General features: G+C 48.8%; 1 protein-coding gene across 1 annotated transcript in view; it reads right to left on the bottom strand.

Annotated features, from left to right (window-relative positions):
• Window positions 1–4,539: 4,539 nt before the first annotated feature.
• LOC119977667 (granulocyte-macrophage colony-stimulating factor receptor subunit alpha-like) overlaps window positions 4,540–13,118 on the bottom strand; it is a 65,176-nt gene continuing 56,597 nt past the window's right edge. The window contains exon 11 of the mRNA XM_038818843.1: window positions 4,540–7,072. Within this exon, the coding sequence (XP_038674771.1) occupies window positions 6,986–7,072 (87 nt within the window). The 3' untranslated portion in view covers window positions 4,540–6,985. The remainder of the gene's footprint in view (window positions 7,073–13,118) is intronic.

The following is a 13,118-nucleotide window of genomic DNA, read 5'->3' as shown; positions in this document are numbered from 1 at the left end:
CGCTACCTACATATCCGTCAGTAGGGGAACGTACAATTGTGTCCATGGATTTCTCAATACATAACTGTTATTTTGTTCTTAAGGAAATGCAAATGACCATTTGGAAACCACGAGGCTGCTTTAGCATTTCGACTGACGTGGCTTTCCTTAATTTTAAGAAGTATTGGAAACGCTCAGCAGGCTTGGCCGCCTTTGTGAAGAGAGAAACAGGACAGGATTTAATTTGGGTAATGGGTGCCTTTGGGTCAGCAAGTGTTACATTTGAAGTGTCCATGGTCAGTGGGAGGCCTTCCCTGGGATTTGGAACCCTGGGGTGGAAATCTAGCAGAATAAGTTTCTCTGACACTCGGTGATGAGAAAGTGTGATTGCTGGGTGGGGGGGAGGGGGGGGTGGGGGGGGCGGGAATGATGGGTGAAGCTGCATGACTGATGGAGGATACGTTTTGCGACCAGAGACTTGACTCACATTAGCTATTGTGAGAATATTGAACCTTCTTTTGCACTGTGTGGCAGTTCCTGGTTTGGTGAGGCCTGCATTTACTATTCTGCATCTCCCTGCAGACTGGACTGTGGTCTCCTATATAACCTGCTGCCCTCAGTTTTCCCAGGTCCTCACTTCTACCAGAAATATTTGCATCGATTAATTGGTAAATCTCGGGCTGTGCCTGCTGATGACTGCCCTAAAGCTGCTGTTCCTTCTGACTTGTGGTGAAAAGTGACAATCATCTTTGGCTGACTTCAGTTTTTTAACGATTGCACTGGAACTGTGAGCCAACAAAGGGTGATTTTCTGGTCATGAGAACTAGGAGCAGGATGAGGCAATTCAGCCCCTCGGGCCTGATCCGCCATTCGATATGATCATGGCTAATCTAATCTCTGCCTCAACGCCACTTTCCTGCCTGTTCTCCATAATCCTTCAACCCATTACTAATTAAAAATCTGATTTATCTCTTCCTTAAATTTACTCAATATCCACGCATCTACCGGACTCTAGGGTAGCGAATTCCACAGATTCACGACCTTTTGCGAGAAGTAATTTTCCCTCATCTCTGTTTTAAATCTGCTGCCCCTTATTCTAAGACTATGACCTCCCATTTTAGATTGCCACACAAGAGGAGACATCCGCTCCATGTCTACTTTATCCATGCCTTTTATCATCTTATACATCTCAATTAGATCTATTTTTACTTCAATATTCCTGGAGCTTCTTTTCCATTCCCTGGTTTCTAGAACTAACACCCTTTTAATTCCCCTGGAGATTGCTTTTGTGCACCTTACTCATTGTATGGCGTCTCTGCTTCTGATGTGGAATACGCTGCAGGAAAGGATGTCCCGAAGGGTGGTACATTAGCGAGACCATGCAGACGCTGCGACCACGGATGAACGGACATCGCGGGACAATCACCAGGCAGGAATGTTCCCTTCCAGTCGGGGAATATTTCAGCAGTTAAGGGCATTCAGCCTCTGCTCCGGATCCAGGTAAGCGTTCTCCAAGGCGGCCTTCAGGACGCGCGACAACGCAGAATCGCCGAGCAGAAACTTACAGCCAAGTTCCGCACACATGAGTACGGCTTCAACCGGGACCTGGGATTCATGTCGCATTACGTTGGCCTCCCACCAGCTGGCCTGGGCTTGCGAAATCCTACCAACTGTCCTGGCTTGAGACAATTCACACCTCTTTAACCTGTGATTTAACCAGTTGCTCTGTCTGGACCTGTAGACTTAATTACCTGCAAAGACTCGCATTCAAAGTATCGTATTGCATCTTTGACTTTGTTGATATAAATGTTTCTGGAACCCACCTCTTCATTCACCTGAGGAAGGAGCAGTGCTCCGAAAGCTAGATTCTAAACAAGCCTGTTGGATTTTAACCTGGGGCCGGATTCTCTGACCCCCCGCTGGGTCGGAGAATCACCGGGGGGGGGGGGGGGGCGGTGTGAATCCCGCCCCCGCCGTCTCCCGAAGTCTCCGGCACCAGCGATTCGGCGGGGGCGGGAATCGCGCCGCGCCTAACGGCGGGCCCCACCCTCGGCGATTCTCCGGCCCGCGATGGGCCGACGTCCCACTGCTGTCATGCCGATCCCGCCAGCCAGAATCAAAACACCTCCCTTACCGGCGGGACTGGTGACGCAGGCGGGTTCCGGGGTCCTGGGGAGGGGGCGTGGGGCGATCTGGCTCCGGGGGATGCTCCCACGGTGGCCTGGCCCGTGGTCGGGGCCCACCGATTGGCGGGCCTGTGCCGTGGGGGCACTTTCTTCCTTCCGCGTTGGCCATAGCCTTCACAATGGCGGACGCGGAAGTGACCCCCTCCCCTGCCCATGCGCGGGGATGACGTCAGCAGCCGCTGACGCTCCGGCGCTTGCGCGGACGTCCGCCGGCTAGCGTGGCGCCAAAGGCCTTTCCCGCCGGTTGGCGGGGCACCAACCACTGCGGCGCAGGCCTAGCCCCTCAAGGTTAAGGCTTGGCCCCTAAAGGTGCAGAGAAATCCGCACCTTTGGGGCGGCCCAACACCGGAGTGGTTCACGCCACTCCATCCCGCCGGGACCCCCCGCCAGGCAGGGGAGAATCCCGGCCCTGGTGTTGTAAGACTTCTTACTGTTGCCTGCTTGTGGCAGAGCTGTGAAGGCTGCCTCCTCTGGCATTACCTAGCTCCAACTGCTGTAGATTCAGCTCAAACTAAACTCAAAAAGCCTTCCTACCCTAAAGGTGCCCCTGACTACTAAGCAACAATGTTATACTTATTCTAACTTGTGTACTTTTCATGTCATAACCCTCTCTAAGCACAATCGAAGTACAGTTTGGGTGGACCAAATCCCCACACACACAAACACCTTTGTCTAGTATGAATCTGACGATAGCTTTACGCTTCCTTATACAGCTAAACTAAATTAAACCCACTTAAAACAATATCTTATTTCTTATATTTAACAAAAGCAACATAGGTCCCATAAAACTACAGCATTTAAGAGGGGGGAGAAAAATTCAGAGTGAAAGCAATAACTGACATAATTTACACTCCGCCATCACATCTTCTAGATCAGTGTTCTTCAAAATCGGGGGGCGCGACCCGCGGGTGGGTCGCGAGCGGGTGTCGGGAGGGTCGCGGAGCCGTTGTCCACGGCGCTCCCGATCGCGTAAATCCCCGTGGAGCAGCCGGCGTTTCAAAAGGCCGGCTGCAAGCGGCCGGGAACATGTTAAAAAAAATTTGCCCGCATTGCCCATGATCGGTGCGCAGCGCAATTCGGGCACGTATGCGCTGTGTGGCCGTTATTTTTTTTAAACGGTTGCAGCTTTTTGTTTTACAAGTTTTGTAGTGGTTTTTATTCATTTATTCATTTATTTTATTCATTTAATTTTTATTTTTTTCATTTATTTTATTCATTTCATTTTTTTTTATAAGTTCGGGGGGTTTTACTAATTTTTTCCATTTATTTTATTCATTTTATTTTTTTTTACAAGTTTGGGGGGGGGGTTTATTTGATAATTGTTACAGGAAAAAAATTCAGAACTTTGGACAGATGGAGACTCCATACTTTCCGACACTGGAAGGCTTCACCTTCATCCAACAGGTTCCATTGGAGGAGTGTGTACGAGGGCCAAAGGGACCCAAAACCATTTTCTCCATTTTTGTCAGCAGCAAACAAGGTAAGAGAAAATGGGTCGCGCAGGTCGGCCGGCTTGGGTCGCGAAGATCGGCCGGGTTGGCTCCTGAAGGTTGGCCGGTTGGTAAAAATGGGTCCACGGAAAAAAAGTTTGAAGAACACTGTTCTAGAGCACAGCCCATACATATCTATATGTCAGACGGTCTTCACGTACATGGGTGGAGCTGAAAGCAGGATTAGAAGTGTGTGTGATGGATGAAATAGCTTGCATTTGTTTGTCTATCATTTAAAATGGGTTCTGCAATGAAATGCTTTCCCTTAAAGATTAACTAGTAAAGATGCAAAGAATTACATTGATATACAACATAGAAACAGGTCATTTAGAACAACTAGTGCATGCTAGTGGTTATGCTCCACTCAAGTCCCCTCCCATCTATACTATCAAAATCTTCGTAACCTCTTTTTCCTCCTCAAGCCAAAAGGATTGCTCTCCCCATACCAGGGGCTGGTTTAGCTCACCAGGCTAAATCGCTGGCTTTTAAAGCAGACCAAGCAGGCCAGCAGCACGGTTTGATTCCCGTACCAGCCTCCCCGGACAGGCGCCGGAATGTGGTGACTAGGGGCTTTTCACAGTAACTTCATTGAAGCCTACTCGTGACAATAAGCGATTTTCATTTCATTTATGGCAATCTCTTGTTTCCTTCAAAAAGCAGACTGTCACAGCTCAGGAACAATTACTACAAAATCAGAAAGTTGCCCCCTAAAACTTTAATAAAAATCATCAGGCACGTGAGTATATTCAGCCTTTTCACGCAGCATGCAAATCAATACCTCAGATCACCTATCATGTTATTTATTAAATGATCAGATATCATTTTGGACAATTTACCACATGACTACTTGCTTAATGTAAGAAACTAAAACACACACAGGTCAGTTTAGGTTGTGAAAAAATAAAGTTTTTAATACAATGTGACATTCTCACAAATCTCAAAGAATAATATTTAAAATAACATACATTCCTGAATTCTTTGCACATTTGTCTGCCTGCAAGCTGCAAGGCCGCTTTAAAAAAAACGCTTGAATTGCTATTTTTAATTCAAGATTGGTTGGAATAGTAACGACTGTAGAAGTATTTAGTTTAAAAATATTTCTTGCAATAATGGTCTCCTTCGCACATACTGACACATTTCCACATCCTGTTAAAAGCTTTACACAGAAACAGCTGTTGCATCACAATTTACCCTCATGATGTGACAAATGCTACAAAAGGGAAGTCCAAGTCAGTTTCTATGGTACAAGTGTAGAAATCGCTGATTGCATTATTAGGTAAACACTTAAAAGTATTTGTTTCACTTTATCCTCTACTTCAGCAATTTTAGTACTCTAATAAAAATTAACACCTTCATTAAAATGGCAAACAAACATGTCAAGCAGCTCACTTGGCAAATCTATACTGGCTCTCAAGATGTTGAGTCACTTCGCCCTTATTGGAGAATCTAGTAATTTCTTGGTAACAGATATTGGGCTCACTGACCTAAAATTACCTGATATCCCCTCTTACCTATCGTAAATAGAGGAAATTGAAGTATAGATTCCTGAATTGAGAGAATAGTCGTAGAGAATCTGCAATATTCTCATCTACACCTATTAGTTCCCTGGGATGGAAACCATCTGGTTCTGGGTACTTGGCAATCTATTCTGTTTTTCAGGTTTACTGAGCAGTAAGTGCACAGCTCAAAAATGAATGCAAATAACCAGTGGAAATAAAAAGTTCAAATTACTTTTGCATTATTCAGATTTTTCATCATTTCTTTTACCTGTCAGCATTTACCCATTGACAGAATAGTGGGCAGGATGGAAATAGTAGAGTTAAGCAAATATAAGAATAATAGCTGAATAAACAAAGCTATATTTTGACAAAATGCAACCCATTGCTAAAATTAACTTGATATTTAAGGGAATTTAAGTAGAACAGAATAGGTTGCAATACGACAGAAAATTCTGGAAATAATCAGCCGTCTGTTGCACCTATGGAGAAAGATAGAGTTAGTGGGTCGAACTTTGACATCAGGAGCAAATGTGGGGGGAGGCGGGGGGTGGATCCTCAATTGTCAAGAGTTGATGCAACTCTGCAATATTCCCAGAAGCAGCCTCCTAACTGGTTGTCTCATGTTTTTTATAATCTTTATTATTGTCACAAGTAGGCTTACATTAACACTGCAATGAAGTTACTGTGAAAATCCCCAAGTCGCCACTCTCCGGCACTTGTTCGGGTACACCGAGGGAGAATTCAAAATGTTCAATTCACCTAACAAGCATGTCTTTCAGGAAACCGGAGTGCCCGGAAGAAACCCACGCAGACACGGGGAGAACGTGCAGACTCTGCACAGACAGTGACCCAAGCCGGGAATTGAACCCGGGACCTTGGTGCTGTGAAGCAATACTGCTAACCACTGTGCTACCGTGCAGCTTGCCCCGCCATTAAGGATGTTCTGAATAAGAGTCATACAAATTCAAAAAGCTAACACTCTTTTTCTCTCCACAGATACTGTCACACTTGCTGAGTTTTTCCAGAAGTTTCTATTTTTATTACAGATTTCCAGCACCTGCAGTATTTTGCTTTTATCAAGGATGTCAAGTGAGATTTAGATGCTGCTGACCCAATCAGATCCGGAATGAAATCTCAGTAGCTCTACAATCTCAGCAACCCCTTTGGGAGAGACGGGCACTCCTAATGCAGATTGAGGACTGTTAGGGTGAGCCAACATGGGGAGGCCTTCGCAGACCTGCACTTGAAATATTGCAAAGTGACAACCTATGCAAACGGGAAAATCTCTAAGTTCCATCTATCCCGGTCGCAATTACGACCAGCTGTGCATGTAGTCCCCTACGACCGGCACGGAGTATTCCACTCCAGTGGCTTCCCTGGATTGCAGCAGGAAGGCCACCTCCATTAGATTGGGGAGGTGGGGGGTGGTGCTCCTTGCTCTACCAGAAAATTGTTGGTGAGTATTCAAAATAGCCTTGAACCGGCCTTAAGTATGCAGATTGGCTGCACCTCCATGGCACAGGGGACCGATCCAATTCCCAGGCCACCCCTGATAAACCACCGTCCCACTGCAGCACCCTGCTATTTTCTGAGCGTACCTATCTCCAGCCCACCACAGGAGTGGGAAAATCCACCCCAACATTTCTGGTCAGCTTCAGAACTGATCCATAACCATGTGGAAACACGGACTGAGAATAACTAGCGGTTTACAGTGGATAAGACTTGGGCAAGGTGAAGTATTCTGAACACTGATTTGCACATACAGGCAGGATTAGGGCAGTCTGCCAATGCAAAGATTTGTTTTGATGACTTGTGATGAAAGTTTCTTGATTCAAGCTTCAGCCTGGGGGTTTTCTTCAATGACAATTGGATGGCATTCGTCAGCTTTTGAGATTGGTATCTGACAGTTAATCCAATTCTGAGGAAGGAAAAGCTCAATTTAATAGCAATGCATTTACTTATCATAGAATCATAAATGGAGACTGCACCAACACAGGCCATTCGACCCATCATGTTTGCGCATGCTCTTTGAACAATATAATTACTACAGCACAGAAGAAGGCACTCCTGTGCCTTCTCCCCATAGCCCTGCACATTCCTCCTTTGCAGATAACAATCCAATCACCTCTCTGAAATAGGTCACCACCACCATCTCAGCCAGTGAATCCCTGACCACTCTTGTGTGTAATAATGCTTTTTTCTCATGTCGTCATTGTTTATTTTCACCAATTACCTTAAATCTGTGCCCTCACCTCACAATTTTGAGCATCTCTGTCAAATCACTCGACCGTCTCTGAAAAGAAAATTTGTAACTTCTCCAACCTGTCTGATGCGACCATCAATTCACTCGGAGATGCGAGTCGAAGGTTTTAATCAGCTTACAACTTTGCCTGCCTGTGACTGTACAATACTGAAGGCGGCCCGGCAGGTCTGCTGCTCTTATACTTCCTATAAGGGGCGGGGCCATGGGCGGAGCCCGTACATGCTCCACATCTCCCCCTGTGGGTGAAGCCACACAGTGGCCCATAAATGGAGCCCACAGGGTTAATAGCATGGTATAATGTAACACAGTATACTGGTGAATTAATAGTATTTATACATTCAACACACTGTCCACATGACTTCATCGTTGGAACCAATCTTTTATGTGCCCTCTCTTATACCTTCACATTCTTCCTGAAGTGTAATGCCCAGGACTGGTCACAATACTCCAGTTGAAGCCGCACCAATGTTTCATGCAGGTTTAGTGTAACATAGCCCAGGAAACGGTGTACTTTATTCACCATTCTCTTAACCTATCCTGCCAGGTTCGGTGGTGCTATAACCCGCACAGAGGTCACGGGGTATGGACTGCTCGGTTCCCCGTGACCTCGGCAGAATATCAACTTCCCTGTTAAAGGGGACGGGGCTTTCCCTTAACAAGGGAAGCCTGACCGGTATAAAAGCCCCGGCCTGGATGTGGGCTGGGGCGGGGGAACCCTTTGGGGAGTGGAGGGTGCAGCTGTGTATTTGATTAAACCTTTTATTTTTTTTCTGCACGCATTTGTTCCTTGGGGTCACTCTGTTCGGATCCGACACTGGCGATGAGTCTAAAGTAGAGCTGGCGGCGGCGACAATTTCTTCGAACTCGGCCCACTTTGCACAGGTCTCAGGAGGCCATTTTACCAACAGCCAGGATGCTACAAATGGGGAAGCTCGAAACCTTCGATGCAGGTATGGATGGTTCCAGTATGTGGAATGAATGCAGTATTTTCTTTTGAAAGAACGCCACTATCGGGGATGAGCACCAGACGGTTATCCTCCTCTTGGCTTGTGGAGCTGGCACTTACAGTGGAATTAGGAGCCTCACTTACCCCGACGCACCAGATACACGGTATTTCGCCACTTTGGTGCCGTTAGTGGGCGAGCAGTTCAACCCCAATCCGCCCATAATAGTTCGACATTTCCATTTTCATATGGCTGCCCAAACATAAGGGGAGTTTGTGACCGAGATTTTGGACAGCCTGAGGAAGCTCATGGAGTTTGGTGAGTTCGGGGCATCCTTGTCAGAAGCATTGCAAGGCAGATTAGTTTGTGGAATGCATAACGCTGCAACCCAAGAGAGGCCGAACCGCGCTTGCTCCTGCAGAGGGCCATCAAAATCGTCATATCCCGCGAGAGGGCAGAACAAGGGGTGCAGGAGCTGGACCTTCGCGGTGAGGCCCGGCGGACATTTTCTCCCAACCCGGAGGGACTAGATTGCGGAAAACGTGCATATGACCATTGAGACCTGGCTGAAAGGCGCCCAAGAGAGGTCCCATCCTCCCACCAAGTTCGATCGCCCTCCCTGGGAGCAACGTCTTATTTAGACAAGGGTATTGATGGCTGCCAATAATTAAACTGCATCGCGCCAAAGGTGGCAGCAATCCCCAACACTCTCCATATAAACGGCCATCCAATTCAGATGGAGTTAGAAACCGGAGCCTCTGTCTTGGTCGCCAGTCGAAAACATTTGACTGCATCATGAAATGAAAATCGCTTATTGTCATAAGTAGGCTACAAATGAAGTTACTGTGAAAAGCCCCTAGTTGCCACATTCTGGCGCCTGTTTGGGGAAACTAGTATGGGAATTGAACCGTGCTTCTGGCCTGCCATGGTCTGCTTTAAAAGCCAGCGATTTAGCCCAGTATGCTAAACCGGCCCCAAATCAGCTCTGGGATCCAAACACTGATCTTGCCAGACGCTGATGGCCGGTTGACCACATATACTGGGGAACCATTGGCCATTGCTGGTACATCGGTGATCCCCGTTGAATACGGGCAGCAGTCAGCCTGGTTGTGGTGTGTGGAAATGGCTCGAGCTTGCTGTGGTGAGACTGGTTGAAGCACCTCCGCCTCGACTGGCAACGGGTTTGCCGCATGCACCCGGATGGGCCGGAGGCTCTGTTAGCAAATTTTCTGATGTCTTTCAGGAAGGTTTGGGCAGAATCCGGGGGGCAACGGCAAAAATCTGCATCGACTAGTCAGCATAGCTACGCTATTTTCATGGCCGGCCGGTCCCATACACCCTGTGGGCAAAGGTAGATGCTGAGCTCGATCGTTTGGTGCAGCTGGGCATAACCTGCCCAGACAGTTTGAGTATTGGTCGGCGCCAGTCGTGCCTGTGCTGAAACCTGACGCCTTTGCGGTGACTACAAGATGGCCATCAACTGGGTTTCGCATTTAGGCCACTACCCCACCCCATGTATGCGAAGCTCAGCAGAGGCCGCACCTCCACGAAGCTTGACATGAGCCATGCTTACCTCCAGACCATCTTGGTCCCGGGATCTAGGAAGTTCGTGACAGTGAACACGCACCGTGGGCTGCATTAGTATACCCATCTGCCTTCCCGGGTATCGGCAGGCTATGCTACATTCCAGCGTGTCATGGAGAACAGACTGCGGGAATTACCATGCGTCACGGTCTGCCTCAACGATACACTGATCACCAGTTCAATTTACCAGGAACACTTACGGAACCTCGGTGAGGTCCTCCGACGGTTTGCGGCTGCTGGCGTTCGACCACGCAGGGAGAAGTTAATGTTTTATGGGCGGCACGGTAGCACAGTGGTTAGCACTGTTGCTTCACAGCACCTGGGTCCCAAGTTCGATTCCTGGCTTGGGTCAGTGTCTGTCCGGAGTCTGCACGTTCTCCCCGTGCCTGCGTGGGTTTCCACCGGGTGCTCCGGTTTCTTCCCACAAGTCCCAAAAGACATGCTGTTAGGTAATTTGGACATTCTGAATTCTCCCTCCGTGTACCCGAACAGGCGCCGGAATGTGATGACTCGGGGCTTTTCACACTAACTTCATTGCAGTGTTAATGGAAGCCGACTTGTGACAATAAAGATTATACTGGTGTATATCAGGTGTGGGCCAGGGTAGTAGAACATTTCGGAGAATGGTAAGTGTGGTTGTGTATTTGATTAAAACGTTTTGTTTTTGCCTCCAAACATGTTAACTATTACGGCACGTTCATCCAAACCTTGCGACCATGTTGGCCCCCTTACAGCTCATTTTGACGAAGAAACAAGAGTGGGCGTGCAAGAAACCGCAAGAAACAGCTTTTCTGCAAGTCAAGAGGCAGCGTTGATAGTGTTCCAGTTTGACCCTCGTCGCCAGTTTTATAAGGCTACGAAGGAGTTCACACCGATAAATTCAAAGAACCTTTGTTTATTTACAATAACTACAATATGCATCGCACTGTAGAACCCAACTGGGTCTGCCTTGCTGGTGCCTAACTGGCCAGCTTTATATACCATATATATATATACATGATTTAGAGGTCCCCGCCCTCTTCTGTAAGGTTCGTGGGGAAGTTAATTGTTCCCACCCCGTATGATACTCAGGGGTTATAAGACCAGGTAAGATCCTAAAAATAGGATTTACCCTGAACAAATCAATGCTGCCTTTCCTTAATTAGCCTGTATTTGCCCAAGTGACTATTAATTTTGATCCGAATAATCATTTCTGGAAGCTCCCCCCCACCCCGCCACTCAGGTTAAACTGACTGGTCAGATCATTTACTTTCCCACTCGCTGTGTTTTCCCCTTAGCCCCCATAATTTTATTCCTACATTTAGCCTAAACTGAATGAAATTATTGAATGTGCATTCAGCATCTTTTTGAGGCTGTATATCTGAGATCATTGCAACTCGTGCAAAAGAAAGGTTTCCTCATGTTGGCTCTGGTTCTTCTGCCAATGACCTTAAATCTGTGCCCTCTACTTCTGCCATTGGAAACCGTTTCTCCTCATTCACCCTCCCAAAACATTTCACGATTTTAAGCATCCCTATTAAATCCCCACTTAGTGTTTGCAGCTCTCAGAAGAACAATCAAAGCTTCTCCAGTCTTTCTACAGAACTGAAGATCCGCAGCCCTGGTACTATTCAAGTCAATGCCTTCTGGGCCTTCTCTGAAGTCGTGACTTCCTTCAGAAAATTATGGGCGCAATTCTCCCGAGTCACGAAGACTCGGGAAGCTGGCGTCAAAAACGGGCGGGTTTGACGCCAGCCTCCGCCCCCCCCCCCCCCCCCCCCCCGGACAGGGAACCGATTCTGCTCCCCGGTCGGGGCTAACATCGCGCGGCCGTGAACTCTGGCATAGCGGGCTTAACGAATTTCGTTAAGCCCACTAGCCAGAGTTAGCGACGGCTGACGCGTCAGATGACGTCAGCCGCGCATGCGCGGATTGGACGACTCCAACCCGCGTATGCGCGGATGACGTCATAGAACATAGACATAGAACAGCACAGAACAGGCCCTTCGGCCCTCGATGTTGTGCCGAGCCATGATCACCCTACTCAAACCCACGTATCCACCCTATACCCCCAACAACCCCCCCCTTAACCTTACTTTTTAGGACACTACGGGCAATTTAGCATGGCCAATCCACCTAACCCGCACATCTTTGGACTGTGGGAGCAAACCGGAGCACCCGGAGGAAACCCACGCACACACGTGGAGGATGTGCAGACTCCGCACAGACAGCGACCCAGCCGGGAATCGAACCTGGGACCCTGGAGCTGTGAAGCATTTATGCTAACCACCATGCTACCGTGCTGCCCCATGCATCACGCTTGGTGCAGTATTGTCATCACGCATATGCGTGAAACCCGCGCATGCGCGGGCCGGTATGCCCCTCAGCCGCCCCGCGAATGGATACAGCGGGGCGGCGGAGGGAGAAAGAGTGCACGGGGTAAGTACCCGCTGCCCGCAATCGGTGGGCACCGATCGCAGGCCCATGGCACCCTTGGCACGGCCGTGGTACTGCCGTGCCAATCGGTGCCATGGTCCCCAGATCGGGACTTTACGGCCGTTTTTACGAACGGTCAGACCAGGTGTGTTCCACGTTCATAAAAACGGTCATAAAGGCCTTGGAAATCGGCCCATCAGCCAGGGGTGAATCGCTGCTCGCTGTAAAAAAAACGGCGGGCAACGATTCGTGTGGGGAGGCGGGCGTGGGGGGGGGGGGGGGGGGAGAGAATAGAGGGAGGGCGTCGGACCAGCGTGGCCGTAAAAATTTATGCCGCCCGCTAGTCTCCGCCCCGTCGTGAGTGCGGAGAATCACGCCCACCTGGTCTGACCGTTCGTAAAAACGGCCGTAAAGTCCCGATCTGGGGAACCATGGCACCGATTAGCACGGCAGTACCACGGCCGTGCCAAGGGTGCCATGGGCCCGCGATCGGTGCCCACCGATCGCGGGCAGCGGGTACTTACCCCGCGCACTCTTTCGCCCTCCGCTGCCCCGCTGTATCCATTCGCGGGGCGGCTGAGGGGCATACCGGCCCGCACATGCGTGGGTTTCACGCATATGCGTGATGACGTCATCCACGCATACGCGGGTTGGAGTCGTCCAATCCGCGCATGCGCGGCTGCGTCATCTGACACGTCAGCCGTCGATAACTCTGGCTAGCGGGCTTAACGAAATTCGTTAAGCCCGCTATGCCGGAG

Source organism: Scyliorhinus canicula, chromosome 14 (genome assembly GCF_902713615.1).
Source record: "Scyliorhinus canicula chromosome 14, sScyCan1.1, whole genome shotgun sequence".
NCBI lineage: Eukaryota > Metazoa > Chordata > Chondrichthyes > Carcharhiniformes > Scyliorhinidae > Scyliorhinus > Scyliorhinus canicula.
The sequence above is the reverse complement of the archived record's forward strand: the minus strand, read 5'-3'. Positions and strand labels throughout refer to the sequence as shown.